The sequence below is a fragment of the Camelus bactrianus genome, chromosome 20, assembly GCF_048773025.1.
Source record: "Camelus bactrianus isolate YW-2024 breed Bactrian camel chromosome 20, ASM4877302v1, whole genome shotgun sequence".
Classification (NCBI taxonomy): domain Eukaryota; kingdom Metazoa; phylum Chordata; class Mammalia; order Artiodactyla; family Camelidae; genus Camelus; species Camelus bactrianus.
Genome location: NC_133558.1, coordinates 16750961 through 16767780, shown reverse-complemented (window position 1 = coordinate 16767780; position 16820 = coordinate 16750961). Strand labels below are relative to the sequence as shown.

The following is a 16820-nucleotide window of genomic DNA, read 5'->3' as shown; positions in this document are numbered from 1 at the left end:
CCCTTAGTCCTGGCGCACGGAGAGCGGGGAGCAGGAAGCGCGGGGAGCAAGGAGGGCTGGGAGCGCAGGAGGTGCAGCGAGCGCAGCAGGTGCAGCGAGCGCAGCGAGCACCCGCAGAGCAGAGCGCCCGCCCTGCGCGCTGGGAGCGGGAGGCACGGCGGAGGTTTCGCCAGGGTGGGAGGGTGCGGGGCGGGTTCCCAAATGTCCTCAAGCAGTCATTAGTCTGTGACGCGGCGGGGAGGAGCCTTTCCTGATGTACAGGACGGGGAGGAACCGTTTCTGTGTTCCTTGTCCTGATGCCTGGGCCGCGTCCAGGAGGTACCTCCTTTTCCCACGCGGTGCCCAGCCAGGCACCTCTGGTGGGTCCTATTTTTTGTTCTCTTGACTCCGGTGCCTCTCCCTCCCGCCCCTCCAGGTGCAGCCATACTCCTGCAGAGACTGCTTCTCCAGGGGCGAATCTGATCAGGCCACTGGCCTTCTGAACATCCTTCCTTAGTTCCTACAGGTGAGAAGGCCTCGCTCCGGGCCGGCACGCAGCGCTTTTCATGCGCTTCCCGCTGCGCGCGCGCGCGCGCCCTCCTAATTAATTTTTAAAATACATTATTATCTGCTTGTGTTATCAGCTACTGAGGGAGTCTTTACAAATCTACCATGATTTTGAACTTGCCTTTTACTTCTTAGAGTTTGTCAGTATATCTCAAGGCTATTACTAGTGCATGCAACTTTCAAATTATTAGGATTTCTGCTGAACTGAACATTTTATCTTCGTGAAATGCCTATCTCTGGGCACGTTTATTGCTTACCATATTCTTTCTCTATTGTCAGTGCGGCTATATCAGCGTTCTCCTGGTTAGAGATACTTCTTTTATGCCCACGTGACATATGTGTAAGTGTGTAAATTGACACATATTTTGGGGCACAGTTCATAGAATTGAATTAATGATACTATTATGGACCTTTTATGTTGTTTTTTCTATGTTGCTTTGGTGGTTTAGTTATTTTATACTAGGAGCTGCTCAATGCTTTGGAATTTTACGTGTGGAAATGATCTTGAACTGGTTTGGAGGTGGAGTCCTTCAGAGGGGAATTTTCATTTGCTTCTTCCAGATTTATGGGAACTAATAGTCTAGATTCACTGAAAATTAAATCTTTCTCCAGTTCTCCCAGGTAGCATGAATTCAGGCTGAAAACATTCCTAAAGGCCAGGTTGTGTGTTTTTTGTTTGTTTGTTTTGTTTTGTTTTGTTTTTGTTTTGTTTTTCTTGTTTGTTTGTTTCTTCTCCCTTCTTTAAATTGATGGTTTAACCCATTGGGATACCAACTTTGGGGGAGAATATCTGCTAGACTCCTCAGCTGGGCAGGATCTGGGCTGTGCCTCTGGAGTTTTCTGAGGCCATGACTTCAAAGCTCAGTCTGTCTTCCCTTCTCCCCCTTGTCTGGTGAGTGGCTGGCTCTAGTGCTCCCTAAATGTGCCTGTAGAGTCCCTTGTCTTCCCTCTGTCGCTGGTTCGAGAATTCCTTTCTTCTTTCATGATAGCTCATTGACTCTTTTTAAGATTTTTGTCTGTTTTTAGTTATTTTCAACAAGAGGACCTATTCAAGTGTTTAGTTCATCACTTTGCTGGAAACAATCTAAATTTAGTAGACAGCACATCCAGCTCTGTTAGGCTGCTTAGTTATGCTCTTTTTCCCCTCTCGAGTAATTATATATCTCAGTACACTATAACTGAGAAAATTTGTTTTCTTTAACTGAATTCCATAAAGAGAAGTTGGGAGGGCGAAAGGCTTTCCTATGTGGTAACTGTTTTAGTAACATTTTTAGCTTGTATCAGTTGTAAAAGAGGACACTACAATGTTTTGAAGAGGGTACTACAGACCATTTACATCTGTCAACTAGAAACTGCTTGGGAAACTTGACTTTTTTTTTTTATTTTATAGCTTTTATTTCCCTTTCGATTATATTATAACTTTTATTTCCCTTTAGATTATATTATAGCTTTTATTTCCCAGAACTAAAATCACACAAACAAGATGTGGTGAGTTGATTGGTTGCCCCACGCTCCGAAGATATGTTTACCTAGAACCTCTAAATGTGACTTTATTTGAGAAAAGGGTCTCTGAAGATACAATGAAATTAAGAATTTTAAGATGAAATTATCCAATTATCCAGGTAGACTCAACCCTAAATCCAATGGCAAGTGTTTTTATAAGAACAGAGAAAGACACAGACAAGAAGAGGAGAAACAGGAGAAGGTGATATAAAGATGGAGGCAGAGACCAAAGTGACAAATTTACGAGCCAAGGAACACCCAGGGTTGCCAGTACTGAAGCTAGGAGAGAGGCATGAGCAGATCCTCCTTTACAGCCCCCAGAAGGAACCAACCCTGCTGACACCTTGATTTAGGACTTCTGGCCTCTAGAACTGTGAGAGGATACATTTGTGTTGTTCTAAGCCACCCAGTTTGTCGTGCTTGGTTATGGCAACCCTTGGAAACTCATCACCAAGTTTGTAGACACTCTCTGCTCTAATAATTTTAAAAATCCTGCGATCTTGTTTCCCATCAAGTATGATTAAGGAATGACAATCAGGTGAGGGAACTACTGGGGAAGTCCCCTCCCAACTTCAAGAGTTTCCTGGTTGTGAGGATTAAATTCAGTGCATGCTTAAAGCTTTTAACGAGTGTACAATCTTTCCTATTACCATTTCTTTTTTAGCATGGTGAGGATTCAGGCTTAGCACTTGCCATCAGCCTCCTCATCTTCAGCTATGACAGTGTTTTTAATGTTTGACCCTTCCCCCTGCCCCTTCGTGCCTCTCCCCTTTTCTTCCATAAACATTGAACTAAGACTCTCTGAAACTTCCCAGAGTGACTCTGAACTTGGCAGAGAAGTAATTTTCATCCAGCAAAGACCAACATCCAAATAGTTCCTGGAATTTTGTACAACAAATTATAACTTAGGACTCAATTCTACCTATTTTGTTTACCATCATGGCAGCTCTCAGAGGTGGGTATTTTCATTACTATTTGATTAGTAAGGGCAGTTTTTCTCCAGGTAGAATCAAAGACCTACCTATGGAGCTTACCATAGGTACCATAATTTATTGGCTCATTCATCTATGAGTATTTTCAATATTTTGTTGCAGTTGACGTTTTTGGACACATGATAAAGTTCTTCTTTAAAAAAACTTACACTAGAGTAGAAGTAGAGGCGAAGGATACTCACATTGAAAATTTGCTAGATGCTGTCAAATTTTCCCCTAAAGCTACCAATTTCTACTCCTGTGAGTATTATGAGCAGACACCTTTCCCAACGTGCTCACCAACCCTGAGTAACATTCATCTTTAAAATTCTTTCCAACTGAAGGGTGAAACAAGACTCAGTCTTGTTTTAATTGATGGGAGGAGGGCAGAGGAAAAGATTAGGGGAAATTTTGACTTTTCTCTCTTTATGTCTGTTGGGAGATGCATCTGGATGGCCTGAGTGTCCATCTCTTTCTGCCAGCCTGAGCTGGCCGGAGCCAGTCTGCAAAGGGGAGGCTTTTGGCCAATGTTAGCATTCTGGGTATACAGAGGCTCTTCAAAATTGTTTCAGGGTCTTCCATATGCAGACTTTGACCTTCAGTATAGATGCAGGCCCTCAATAGGCTGTCCCTTCTCTGCTGCCCATTGGCCATTGTGCAGACAGACCACCTATGCCTGGCCCAGGCTGTGGGGAAATGAGAGCTAAAGGGGTGGGAATGCCACGTGCTCTATTTCTTCTCTGTGAGCTTTTCTCTAACAGACCTTCTGTTATAACCATACTGTGTAGTGCTAGTGATGTGTGTCTGTGACCCTCTAGCCTGACAACATCTGTAATGTTTTCACCTTATACAAACAGAAACTGCATTTAAGTGTCACTTTAGTACTTTTATTTTTCCAGTAGTGAAAACAATAATTTATGTTGCTCACGGACCTATGGGTCAGGCATTCCCAGTCGGGGCACAGTGGCAGGGACAGCTTGTTTCTGCTACGTGCTGTCTGGAGCCTCAGCAGGAAGACTGGAGTAGCTGGGGGTGGGATCGTTGGAAAGCTCACTCCCTCACATGCCTAGGATTGATGGAGACTGAGCCCTCAGCTGGAGTTGCCAGACACCTACACATGGCGGTTCCTTCACGTGGTGCAGGCTTCTTCCTAATGCAGTGACTGGCTTCCAGGGACAGGCCTCCCAGAGAGAGGGCCAGTGGGAGCTGTATTGTCATAGACCAAGCTTTGGAAGCCACAAAGCATCACTTCTGTCAGATACAAGCTGGGGGGTGGGGGGGACACAGACCTGAGATCTCAGTGAGAGGAATGTCAGTCACATTGTAAGAACAGCCTGTGCGATGATGTGGCCATCTTAGAAAATATAATCTGCCACTTCCCCTAACTCCTAGGAACTTGTTCTTCTAATTTCCAAAATGGAAGCTACTTGGTCAAGTATTTCCCATCAGAAAAACATAATGTGAGATTGCAACAGCAGGAATGATGAGAGGATCACACATTTATCTCCCTCAACTAGAGTCTCATTCTAGTAACTATTTAATCATATGTCCTTCATTTATTTTAGCTGCACCAGAAGTAAATATCCTAAGAAAAATGATTTCCCTTATAGTTATTATGACCTTCAAAATCACTGACCCTAAATCTGACCACACACAAAGTTAGTATATTCCTCTTAATGCTTTCTTGGTACTTAGGATGGTCACCAGGAAGTTGAGTGGCTAGAAATGTCTCTACTGCAGTGGAGGTGAGGTTTTCTAGGTGTCAGACCTGGACACAAGACCTGACCGTTTGAACAGGAGAACCACAATTCTTTCAAGTGGTGCTCCTTAAATATTAGTGAATGTCATGTATTCTTCACTGAGTTTAGTTCTGGAAGGATGTCTGTATCAGATCCTTTTTTCTCACAACTTTACAATGAATTTCTAATCCTGGAAATTATATTTATGCTTATTCAATGTTGACCCCTTTTAAGCGAAAAATGCTGCCTCTCTATGTTTACATAAGAACTTCAGTTCTACGTAGTTTAGAAACTAGAAATGGAACAGGCCTCAGAAGGAAAGAAGATAATACCCAGAGCCAGCATAAGTGGGGAGCGGGGATAAATTCTCAGGCTGGAGAAACCCTGCTCTTATATTCACATGCCAGATGGTGCCTGGCCCTGTGCAGATCAGGATGTCATGTCAAGAAACTGTGCTCTTGAAGGGAAGGAGGAGAGGAACCCAAACAACTGGCCACAAACTTCTGCTTTTGAGGCTGCAGTTCTGCAACTTAAGAAAAATGAATTGTTTCCCACCCCTTAACTTCTCCCTCACTTCATCAGTAGCAGGGTAGGGCTGTATCATCATTTCCCTTTAATTCACTGCCTAACTTCATTCCCCAACATACACGATCCAGTCAATCCTGGGTTGACTACAGCCATCTGCACAGGGTGTGGGGAGCAAGTAGAGGTCGGGATGGCAGTGCTCAGCTTCACGGCAGCCAGGTGTCACAACAAAGAAAGAGAACACGCGTCTGTCCTCATCCAATCCGGTTTCAGTCTTTACGCATCGCAGGAAGAGGACACTGGTGCTTTATTAGGAGAGAAACTGAATCAGGTAATGTGCTTTATTGACGTTGGCTTGTTTGGAAAATAGTAGTTTGAAGCCATTTAGCCTTTAAGTATTAACTTTTTAATCCACAAGTTAACTTTTTAAAGTGTGGCTCAAAATGAATGATTACTGATTACCCTGATATTAGTATAGTCAAATCCTGCTTTTTTTGTTGAACGTATAGTATATTTTTTTCTAACCTTTTACTTCCACCTTCCTGGGTCATATCTGAAATGAACTGATTATAGATAACATATTGTTGGATCATGGTTTTTCATTCCCTTTGCAAATTTCTGTCTTGGATTTGCTGTATTTAGACTACTTACGTTTAAGGTAATTGCTGATATATCAGTGCTTATATCTCACATTCTGTTTTTTGTTTTGTCTGTTTTCTGTTTCCTGTTTCTTGTGCCTTGGCTTCTCTCTTCGTGCCTTCCTTTATGTTGCTTGAACATATTTTAAGATTCCGTTCTGCTTGGAACTGGGAGCTGTTGAGTAATTTTTTTTTTACCGTGGTAAAAAAAATGCATAACAAAAAATTCACAATCTTAACGATTTTTAAGTGTACATTCAGTGTCATTAAATACATGTACAACGTTATGCAACAATGACCACTTTTCCAGAACTTTTTCATCATCCCAAATGGAAACTATGTATTCATTAATCAATACCTTTTTCATGGGCTCAAATAGAAACTATGTACCCATTAAGCAATAACTCCCTGCCTCCAGCCATTGGTAATTCTATTCTACAGTATCTCACCTAAGTGGAATTGTACAATATGTGTCCTTTTGTGTCTGGCTTATTACACTTAGCATGTTTTCAAGTTACATTCACATTGTAGCATGTATCAGAATTTCGTTCCTTTTTAATGGTTGAATAATATTCCATTGCGTATATAACACATTCTGTTTATCAGCTCATCTGTTGATGGACACTTGGATAATTTCCACCTTTTGGCTGTTGTGACTAATGATGCTAAGAATATTGGTGTACAAGTATCTGTTTGAGTCCCTGCTTTAAATTATTTTGGTTACGTATCTATGAGTGGAGATGCTAGATCATCTTGAATAAGTTTCCAAACACAAGAAGTTTTCCAAATATTCTATGACAGCAAGGAAACTGATTTTCCCAGAACTCAGAAAGGACAGATGGAGACAGTGGTACATAATGCCATAGAGGACTTACTCCTTGAATTCTCCTTTATAGCATGATGTCAAGGAATTCCTCAAAGTTCTTAGTTTCTACTGTTATCATCTCCTGAGCCTTTCAGCAGTGTAAGTGGTGAGGGGAAGGTGTTCTTGGGACTAGCAACACCTGAGGGTTCTCTTTATGCTATTTGGTGGCTCAGGATCTGATTGGAGGAAGGCAAAGTTTTTCAGGAAAACTTTTTCAGGACATGGTTTGGAGAAGGCTTATAAATTCCATAAAATTAGAGTTTATAGAATCAAGACTTAGAAAGAATTCAGTTTCATTAACATAGAAACTGGGTTTCTCTTACCAAAGTTGCCACTAACTGGGCATGTAACCTTAGAAAAATGACTTAACCTCACTCAGCCTGGTGTGGGAGGGTTGAACTGGATAATATGGAGTCTCTTTCACCCCTAAGCATCTATGATTTTAAAATTTTCATGAATTTATTTTTTCCCTAGATCAAATTTTTGTTTGTACAGAGCCTTGATTGTAGGTCCAGGCGTGGTTGATTTATGGAATGAGATAATGTTAAATCCTGGAAGCTCTTGTTTCCATCTGTCCTGCCACACATTTACTTAGCTAAATATATGTACCCTGGGTTAATCTGACAGATTTACTCCTCAGGGCATGACTTTTACTCCTGCTGAGCATTACTGGATATTGTCGCCCTGTAGATCCTGCTGTATTTTATGTTATAAAACTTCAGAATAACAATGATTCTCTTAAAACCCATTCACTCTCCTTAACCATCTTCCACAAATATCCTCACTCTTCACAAACATCCGGTTCTTTCTATCAACCTTCCTCTGGCTTTGATTAAATTTCCTCTAGAAATTATAGTAATATAGATTTAGAAGTGACTTGGCCCTCATTTCCCTCTGAGCACTGTCTTAAGTGTCGCTCTTTGTTATTTTTATAGCATTCAGTGTATCCATTCATTCCTTCCCAATGCTGCACCGTGCTAGGTGTGGGGGATATGGCAATGAACAAGACAGGCTGGCCCCTGCTTTAATTTAGCTTAATTTCTAGGGACGAAGACAGACATTGAATAAGTAATAATAGGTGTGCCGGATGTTAAGGAGGAGACATGCAAAGTGCTACGTGCAATAGGATTTTTTTTAATTGAAATATAGTCAGTTACAATAGGACCTTATATTGGGATTTAAGCACATCTGTCGATATCAGAAATTTCTAGAAGAAATGGCATTTACATTGAAATCTAGGTAAGTTGAGTTGGAGTCAGTCAGGCAAAGATGGGGAAGGAGAATGTTCAAGCAGAAGGAACAGCTAAAGTGAGAAAGTCCATGGAACGTTAGAAAAAGTACAAGGTCACACTAGCCAGAGTGGAGAGAGGGATGAAAAGAGTGGTAGGAGATGAGGCTGGAGAGGAAGGGACCAGTCTGATCAGGATGAATGTTATAAGCTGTCTGAAGGATTTTGGACTTTATCTTCAAGGCAGTTGGAAATTATTAAGTGTTTAAGGCAGGAAAGAGGATCAAGTCTGACATTTACAAAGCTCATTTGGCTGTAACATAACAAGTGGATTGGCAAGAGGAGAGGCAGAAAACTAAGGATGTTCCTGCTGCAGTTGGATGAGAATGATGTGGGTTTGGACCTGGGCCCTCTATTCACTTGGAGGTGACCGGGTTTGATGTTTTTGTAGAAGCTGGGGGAGAAGGGAGGACAAAGGTTCCAGAATGGTTCTGTGAAGACCAAAAGGAGAGTTTCCAAAAGGAGAACGCTGTCAACCAGAGCTGAGATGTCCAGTAAAGGGGTGACTAAAAAGCATTGTTTGAATTTTGTGATGTTGAAGATACTGCTGAGCTTAGGGAGAACACTTCTGGTGGGAAGAAGAGGGTAAAATTCATACGGAGTGGCTTGATTGGTCAATGGCAAGTAAAAAGAAAGAAAGAAGAGAGATAGTAAGTGAACACTCCTCTTCACTGGTTTGGAAGAGAAAGGATCATTGCTGGGAGACAATAGTGAGTTAAGAATGGTAGTTCTTAGAAAGGGAGAGGCTTGCATACATTTAAGTGCTAAAATGATGTAGCATGTAGAGGGGAGAGTGGAGAGAAAGGGACAAAGCCCAAGGTTCCAGAGACAACGATTTGGAGGAGAATTTCTGGAACCAAGGTGGAGGAGTTGGTCACTTGTCACACTTTGCCAACATTTTCCAACCAGATATCTGTCTCCTTCCCTAGGCTGTGAACTTCTGAAAATCAGGGACTGTACCTTCTTTGATTTTATATCATCAGCACTTACTTTAGGGCTTAACACTAAAAGGTGCCCTGTGGGGGTTTAGCAGCAATGATGGATCATTTGTGGCAGGAAGGGCAGTTTCCCTTAGGAATATAGGCTAAATGCCTTGACACTTGGAGGATTGGGATCAACTTGAGAGTGGGTTTCTGGAATAGATTTTAAAAATGAGTGAGAGCTTTGGGATGGCAAAGTTGTCTGACCAGCTGTGTAGCTACTAACTTGGGTTTACGCCTGATGGAAAGGCAATGGCTGAAATTAGTCAAGGGAAGATAAAGAGCAACCTATAAACGTGTAGGTCAAGAAGAGCTAAAAAATAACTCCCTCCCTTTTGGTTTTCTCCTTGGTCCAGAAAGGAAGATGAACAATCCAACAACACTTCACAGGAAAAGAAACAAGGCTCACTCCTCTTGAGTCCTGTTTTCATCAGCTCAGATGCAGCTATCCGCACAGGCCATGAACAGAACAGCAAAGGGATGACCTCTCATGTTTCTCCATCCAGTTGCTCTTACATCTTGTACAAATATGGGAGTGAAACGGATTCAAGTGAAACAATTATATTAGAACGTTTCTTCTGTGCTGGCAGAGGGTGCCATTACGCTTGATTAGCAAAGGCTATCCCTGTATTATTTTCCTGAAATTTCAAAATCCTTCAGAAATGTTTGATATGTGCATGACATTCTCCTAGGAAGAGGAAAAGGAGACGAAAATGGTCTTCCAGTATTTGCAGGAAGGGAAAAATGGAAGCAGGATTCAAAGGACATGGGTATTTGGTTGCGGAAGCGAACTTCTAAATAAGGAAATATGCTAAGGATCTGTTTGTTGTACCAATATTTATTAAACATTTACTGTGTGCCTCTGGTCTAGGCTCTTCTTGCCAGATATTGGCAATAAAAAGAAGATGCTGCTTGTCTTTCAGAGCTCATAATTTAGAACGCTCACAGTCTTAGAATGAATTCAATTTCACTAATGCTGTTCAGGGAGAGGGTTCTCTGGATTCTAGCAAATGGGGCATACACATAAAGACCTACTTGCACATGGGCAGAAAGGATGATTTTATTAGTACCATAGCCTATAAATCCCAGGGCAGACTTCTTTGATGAAAGCCAGATTGCAGAACATGGCTGAGGACAAAGGCTTTCGTGGGGTCCTCAGTCTTACAGCCTGGATTTCTGTTGAGGGAGTGGCATGTTCCAGTGTGCCTGCTGAGATATGATGGGGCTTGCAGAGGAGACCTTGGGTTCAACCTGTAGCCTAAAAAAGAACCCCAGCCATCCCCCTTCACTGTGCCCACTCTTCAGTGGTCCTGGCCACTCATGAACCTGACCTGGTAAATGCCAGTGTCTGGCCATTCAGTTTAGTCTTCATCCCTTCTCCCGTATGCTGTGGGAACACAAGGAGGAGTGTTTTTCCCTATCCGATAGGAGAGGGAGAAGCCTTTGAGATATCCCTGGCTCCTCCCAGCAAATCCCTCTTCTTACTTGAGGAGGTTTTGCTCTCTGGAAACAAATGAGTGAGACAGACAGTCTCTATAATAAGATCAGTGAGGCCAGGGAGACTGGGAAGTAGTAGCATTTAAGGTCAGGCAGAAGAGAAGGAGAAAAACAAAACAAAGCAACCAGAACTAGAGCAGAACAAAGAGCAGAGGGCTCTGGAGACCCAGGAGAGAATATGTTACACTCTCAGATTTCTAGAAGGTAGGAAAGATTCAAGAAGGAGGTAGGCAGCAGTACCGGGGGGTAATAGTAAGGTCAAGGTAATAATGAGGTAAGGGCTGACCAATGGTCATCCCCCTTCACAGGGTGGAGGCTACTGATGGCCTTTGAGCCAATGGATTGGTAGGAGAAGCCAGGTGCCAGAGGGGGAAGAATACAGGTAGGAAACTCAGAGGAGGAGGAAGGGTAGCAAGAAACTTGATAGATGCGGGGAGAAGAGAAAGGACGGTTGCTAGAAGACGCCATCATCCCAGGGAGGCTTTTATGGGGACAATGTTTAGAGGCCTAGAGACAAAGGGGATCGTGTGGGCAAGAGTGGGGAGAATCAGATCTTCCCCTGGAGAGGGCTGGAGGGCCGCTCTGGGGGATGGAGCATTCTGTTACAGGATATTTTCACCCAAGAGTTTGCGGTTGAGAAGATTAGGACACTATGGGATTGATTTTCTGGGAGGCACAGTTGAAAAGTGTATATTCTGAGCCTTTGCATGTCTGAAAACGTCTTTATTTTATAGTCTTACTTAACAATTACAATAGGCTATAGAATTCTTGCTCAACATTGTGCAAACATCCTTCTACGTGGTTCCCTGGTATTTAGTTTACAAATAAGAGCACAAATGCCAGCAGGGCTCTTTTCACTTATCCAGTGCTTGACTAGGGGAGGCTTTTGGTACAGGGAATAGGGTGGAGTGTGGGTGTGGTCTGGAAGCTTGTAGGATTTCTTGTAGGATTTTTTTTCATCATTTGTAAATTTCATCAGATTATCTATAGTATGCCTTTTTTCAATATTCCTGCCCCACAATCTTTAGATTCTTTAAATCTGAAATCAAGTTTATCTTCCACTAAGAAAAAGTTCTATTATTTCCTTAATCTTTTTTTATTTTGTTTTTTATTGAAGTGTACTTGATTTATAATGTTAGTTTCAAGTGGACAGCAAATCAATTCAGTTATACATATACATACACATATTTTTTTCAGATCCTTCTACATTATATGTTATTACAAGAAATTAAATATAGTTCCTGGTGCTATACAGTAGGTCCTTGCTGTTTCTCTGTTTTATACACAGTAATGTGTGTCTGTTAATCCTAAACTCCTAATTTATCCCTCCCCCACCCTCTCCTCTTTGGTAACCATAGTTTGTTTTCTATGTCCATTAATCTCTTTTTGGTTGGTAGATAAGATTTTTATTACTTTTTTAGATTCCACATGTAAGTTATATCATATGATATTTGTCTTTCTCTGACTTACTTCACTTAATATGATCATCTCTAGGTCCATCCATGTTGCTGTAAATGGCATTTCATCCTTTTTAATGGCTGAGTAATATTCCATTGTATCCTTAATCATTTGTTCTCTTTTCTCCTTCTGGAATTCCAAGGTGTTTTGTACTTATAGTCCCCTCTAGGTCCAATTTTCTTTGACCTAGAGGGGACTTTGATCTCCTGACCTCACTCTTCCTTATAGCCCATCCTCGCCCAAACACACCTCTGTCCCTTGTGTTTCCCAAATGCCATTCACTTTATATGGGCACTTTGTGAAGGTGTAAGGAAGGGGTGATATCACAGCCATCCAGAGAGCACATATTTTTCTTAAAAGTCCTTTGGCCACCCCATCACCAGGGATTTCTCACCTACCATCTTTCTCAGCAGGGCCCCTCTCCTGTCCTGTTGAGAGGTTGTTGGTTCACAAACTGGTCCCATACAGGGAGGACAGGGAGAGACCAAAGAAAGAGGCAGACCACTCTGAATTAGTAGGTGGCAGGTTTAATAAGGAAGGAAACTTACATAGGAGGCTTGTCTTGGGTGACTGCAAAATGAGTAGACCTCCACACCTGCCCACCAGAATCTTAAAGTTTATGTGGAGGCTTTCACTGGTTTCAGTCACATATTCAGTTCCAATGGTCTCAACACCCTACTGTCTCAAGGCTGCGTCCTTGGCGTATCTCCCACTGTGGGAACAGTGGGCAAATGTACATTCCAAGGATGGGGAGGGGATGAGGAGCCTCCCATTGGCCGGATCCAGCTCAATCAGTGGTCAGGTCCTCTTGATGACTTCCAACACAGCCCTGCCTCTCTTCTGATCTTCCACTTCCAGCCTGTTTGTGCTAACTCCAGTAGCTCCTTCTCTTGCATTCTAAAAGTTTCCTTTGTTTTTCTGTCAATGCTTAAGTAAGTCAAAAAGGTATTGCTAAACCTGTTCTCTCCTCAAGAGAAGTCAGTAGATTGGATTTGGGTTCCTGCCATTAAAATGGCCAATTTTATAGTTTGATACACTAATGAAAAAATGGAAGTTCTTTCTTGTTTTATGAAATCCATCTTGGGGAAGGTTATCTTTGCTCTGATTGCTCAACTTGTTTTGTTTTGTTTTGTTTTGTTTTTCCCCAATGGCTGATTTTTCTCCATCCTCTTTGATTTCTATAATTTTTAAACAGAGGTCTGGGTCCCTCTGGCAGTTGATGTTATTCCCTCAGCAATTGTTCAGTTCCTTTTTGTGGTCTCCTGCTTCCTTTCCCTCCCTTAGGCTTGTATAGAATTTATTAAACATGTTATAAATATGCAGCTACACAACCTCCAGCAATAAAATATGGACTCTAAAGGGCGCTGTTCAGACATGAACTAACTTGTGCTCCTCTCTCAGATGTGTACATCACTGTTGGCCAGGAGTAAATAACAGACTCCTGACTGTCTATTCTTCTTTGTTTACCTGGTTTAGGTTTGTTTTGCTGATGCATCCATTCCTTATAGGATACCTTTGGGTGCTAGTTCACTTGGGTTGTCTGTATGCTTGTATTTGGGCTGATAAATCAATTACAAAACTTCATGGTTGATTAGCGTGCAACTTTCAATGTCTGGCTGACTAATCACTCTCTAAAAAACACTGCAAAATTATCTAGTACCAAAAGCTGTGCTATCGCAACAGGAACTCTCACATTTGCTGCTGGGAGCATAAGTTGGTACAACCTCATCAGAAAATTGGTTGACAGTGTCTACCGAAGTTAATGTTTATGTACCATTTGACTCAGAAACACAACTCTGGAGATGCTTATGTCCACCAAAAGTTATGCACAAGAATGTTTATAGCACATTTAATCAAATATCCAAAACAAGAAAAAAAATCCAAATATCTAACAATAGTAGGATAAAGAAAACATAGTGTGTTTACGTGATAAAATACTACACAGCAATGAAAAGGAATACATCACTGCTATGTGAAACAATATGGGTAAATCCCACAGTCATGATAGTGGGAGCAAAAGCCAAATATATAACTACATGATTCTTTTTATATAAAATTCAAGAGTAGGCATAACTATAACTAACCCATGGTGATAGAGTTTAGAAGGGTGGTTCCTGTTTGAGTGGGTATTGCCTGGGAGGGAATTTCCTGGAGTACTAGGAATGTTCTGTACCTTGACATGGAGGTGTTACGTGAGTATATACCTATGTACATTCAAGATTAGTGCACCTTACTTACTCTAAGCTATGCCTCAATTGAAAAAATATCATGTGATGTCTTCTAGAACTAGAGAAAGAAGAATTTGCAAGACCTTCTTGATTTGGGGAGGAAAAGAATACTTTCAGGGCCAGTTGTTAACTAGAAGAATTGCCTTATGTAGAAGCCCTTTCTCCCTTTATCCTATTAACAGACATTTCTCCAACTAGAACAGGTGTGGTTAAAACTGGCCTCTTGGACTTTACTGGGAATTTGTCATTGAGTTTGCTTATACATCACGTTAGCACCATGGTGAATACTAGTCCCAAGCCACATTCCCTGCACTCCGGAAGTTTACAATCTGATAGATAAGACCAACACAAATAAAATATTGAGAGAACTTTGTATTACTTTTTCTAAAGTGCAAATTGTGAGGTGCAGAATTCGCTGGGAATTCAGAAGAAAGAAAAATCAGTAAGAAATGAAGTGAGTGACTTTCATGCAGGAGGAAGGACTTGATATGAGTTTTGAAAACTAGATGGGCAGACAAAACATCAGAGAGTCCTTCCCTTTATGGTGCCTGTTTAAAGAACCTCAGAAAACCTGTTTGCTAGGGCTGGAATATTGAGCAGCCAAAAGACAACATATTTGTCAAATAAGAGGCAATAAACCAAGAAAAGGACCACGGGCTTCTCAGGAGATCCAGGCTCGGACCCTGAACTGATACAGGTTAGGGCCCTAGGAGCTGGGAAGACAGAAATTCAGAAGAGTGTAGGAATCAGGAACAAACTGCGGCCGGAACTAGACTCGACACCCAAAGGAGAGAGATTCTTCAGAAGTCCGATCTTTTCTAATAAAGTAATTATTCTTATGGCATTAAAAAAAAATCAGTGTGTGCATATGTATGTGACAGGCTGACTCAGTTTCAAAAGAGTACGGAGAGGTTGAGGGGGGCCGGATATTAATTCCTCTTTAATGCTTTTTCCTCTTTCACCCCATTCGTGGGTCTACAACACACACACACACACACACACACATACACACTCCATACTTCAGCACTGGCAGTGAATTAGGCACTTATCTAAAATTTCCAGGCTATATACTGGGTGGAGCCCGGAAAGTGACACGAAGCTTGGCAGATGTTGAAGACAACTGAAATTTCCATTGGCTGACGGAGTTCATACTTACCTGCTGTGCTCTTGTAATTGCTTTTAGAATGTTTTCTGGCTCCAAAGAAATCAAATCCAATTTGTTACCAAGCAAATTGACATTTCCAGGCTGCGGCCATTCTAGAAATTCTAAACATCATTTAAAAGAAGATTTCAATCTCACTGTGTTTCTACTTTCTCGAAGGAGCTGTTGGGCCCCTTTCTACCTGGCATGGAACAAAGGTACAGTTTAATGTTGGTTTTTTTTTTTCCTATTAAATCTAGGATTGATATTTTTGGTAGTTTGTCATCACTTCTTCTGGTGAAAAGGGACAAGAGCTGGGAGCTCTTGGTGTGGGGTGGGGTGGAGTTCATGATGCTAAATAATTTTTGGAGGTATGGTACACACTGTCTCAGGAACATCTGGTTCACCACTCACCCAGTTATTTGGGTATTGAGTGAGCTCGCCTTCCCCAAGCCCTGCATGCCCTGACTATTCTGTCTGCCAGAGCCCCCGCTCTCCCAGCCCTGTCCACTGCATCCAGTCCCATCACTGGTGAGATCTCCTTTTCTGTAGATTTCCCCTATTTTTCCCTCTAGCTGCCAACAGATCTTGTCTTTGGAAATTTCCTTCTGCCAATCCATTACCTGCTGCTTTGGTCAGGTCTCAGAAAATTTTAAGACCAGAAGAGATGATAAAGATTCAGGGCTGGAAGACACAGGGATTGGAGTTGAGGGGTGCTGGACTGAAATGTACCCTGAATTCATGGCTCAAAAGTGCAGTCAATCTTACAGCTGCTAACAGTAAAATGCTGACTTCTTGAGAGCATATATAAGTTTTTGTTGACCGGATTAGAACTTAATTGCTGTTTATAACTTGTTTCTATGGAACAATATCAACTGCAGTTCAAATAAACCTTGAGATTATCACCTAGTCATAATGGGGGCACTATTTGTAGGATACTTAATTTTTAAAATGTCAATGTAGCATTTGGATACATACTAGTTCTTGAATAAACATGAACCCATTCTAAACATATTCTAAGGATGATGGCTTGTATAAATCCTAGGTTCATATAAAAGGTTTTGTAGGAATCATTGTTGCAGGCCTCTAATTGCCATGTTCATTTATTTTTTCAACAAATATTAATTGGAATCTTCTCGTGTGCTAGGCTCTAAGGGTGCCACGGCAAATTCACACAGGCAGGGTTCCTTCCCTCATGTGACTGTCAGTTATTTTTAGGGAATACAGATATTAATTAATCTCATAGTTAAAGATGAAATTAAAAGTTTGAGAAGTCACATAAAAGAAAGGTACATGGAGCTATGAGAATGTGTAATAGTAGGGTTTGACCTTCTTTGAGGAGTTAGGGAAGATTTCCCAGTGGAAATGATGATTAAACTGAGATCAAAAGGAAGAGAAGACTTAAGTCTGTGAAGAAGGCAGCAGGAAGTATATTCTAGGT

The 16820-nt window shown here is 41.6% G+C and overlaps 1 protein-coding gene across 14 annotated transcripts in view; it reads left to right on the top strand.

Annotated features, from left to right (window-relative positions):
- LOC105084186 (cytidine monophosphate-N-acetylneuraminic acid hydroxylase) overlaps nucleotides 1–16820 on the top strand; it is a 216769-nt gene that overhangs the window by 153611 nt on the left and 46338 nt on the right. For 2 of the 14 annotated variants that reach the window (XM_045509555.2, XM_074348187.1), the window contains one exon: nucleotides 15560–15597. The exons of 1 other annotated variant lie outside the window; for it this stretch is intronic. In XM_045509555.2, coding sequence (XP_045365511.1) covers nucleotides 15587–15597 — 11 coding nt within the window. In that variant the 5' untranslated portion in view covers nucleotides 15560–15586. Of the gene's footprint in view, nucleotides 1–232; nucleotides 506–5041; nucleotides 5616–9411; nucleotides 15598–16820 lie in introns of those variants that run through there. 11 more of the 14 variants (XR_012500998.1, XR_012500997.1, XM_045509553.2 and 8 more) reach the window with 11 other exon arrangements.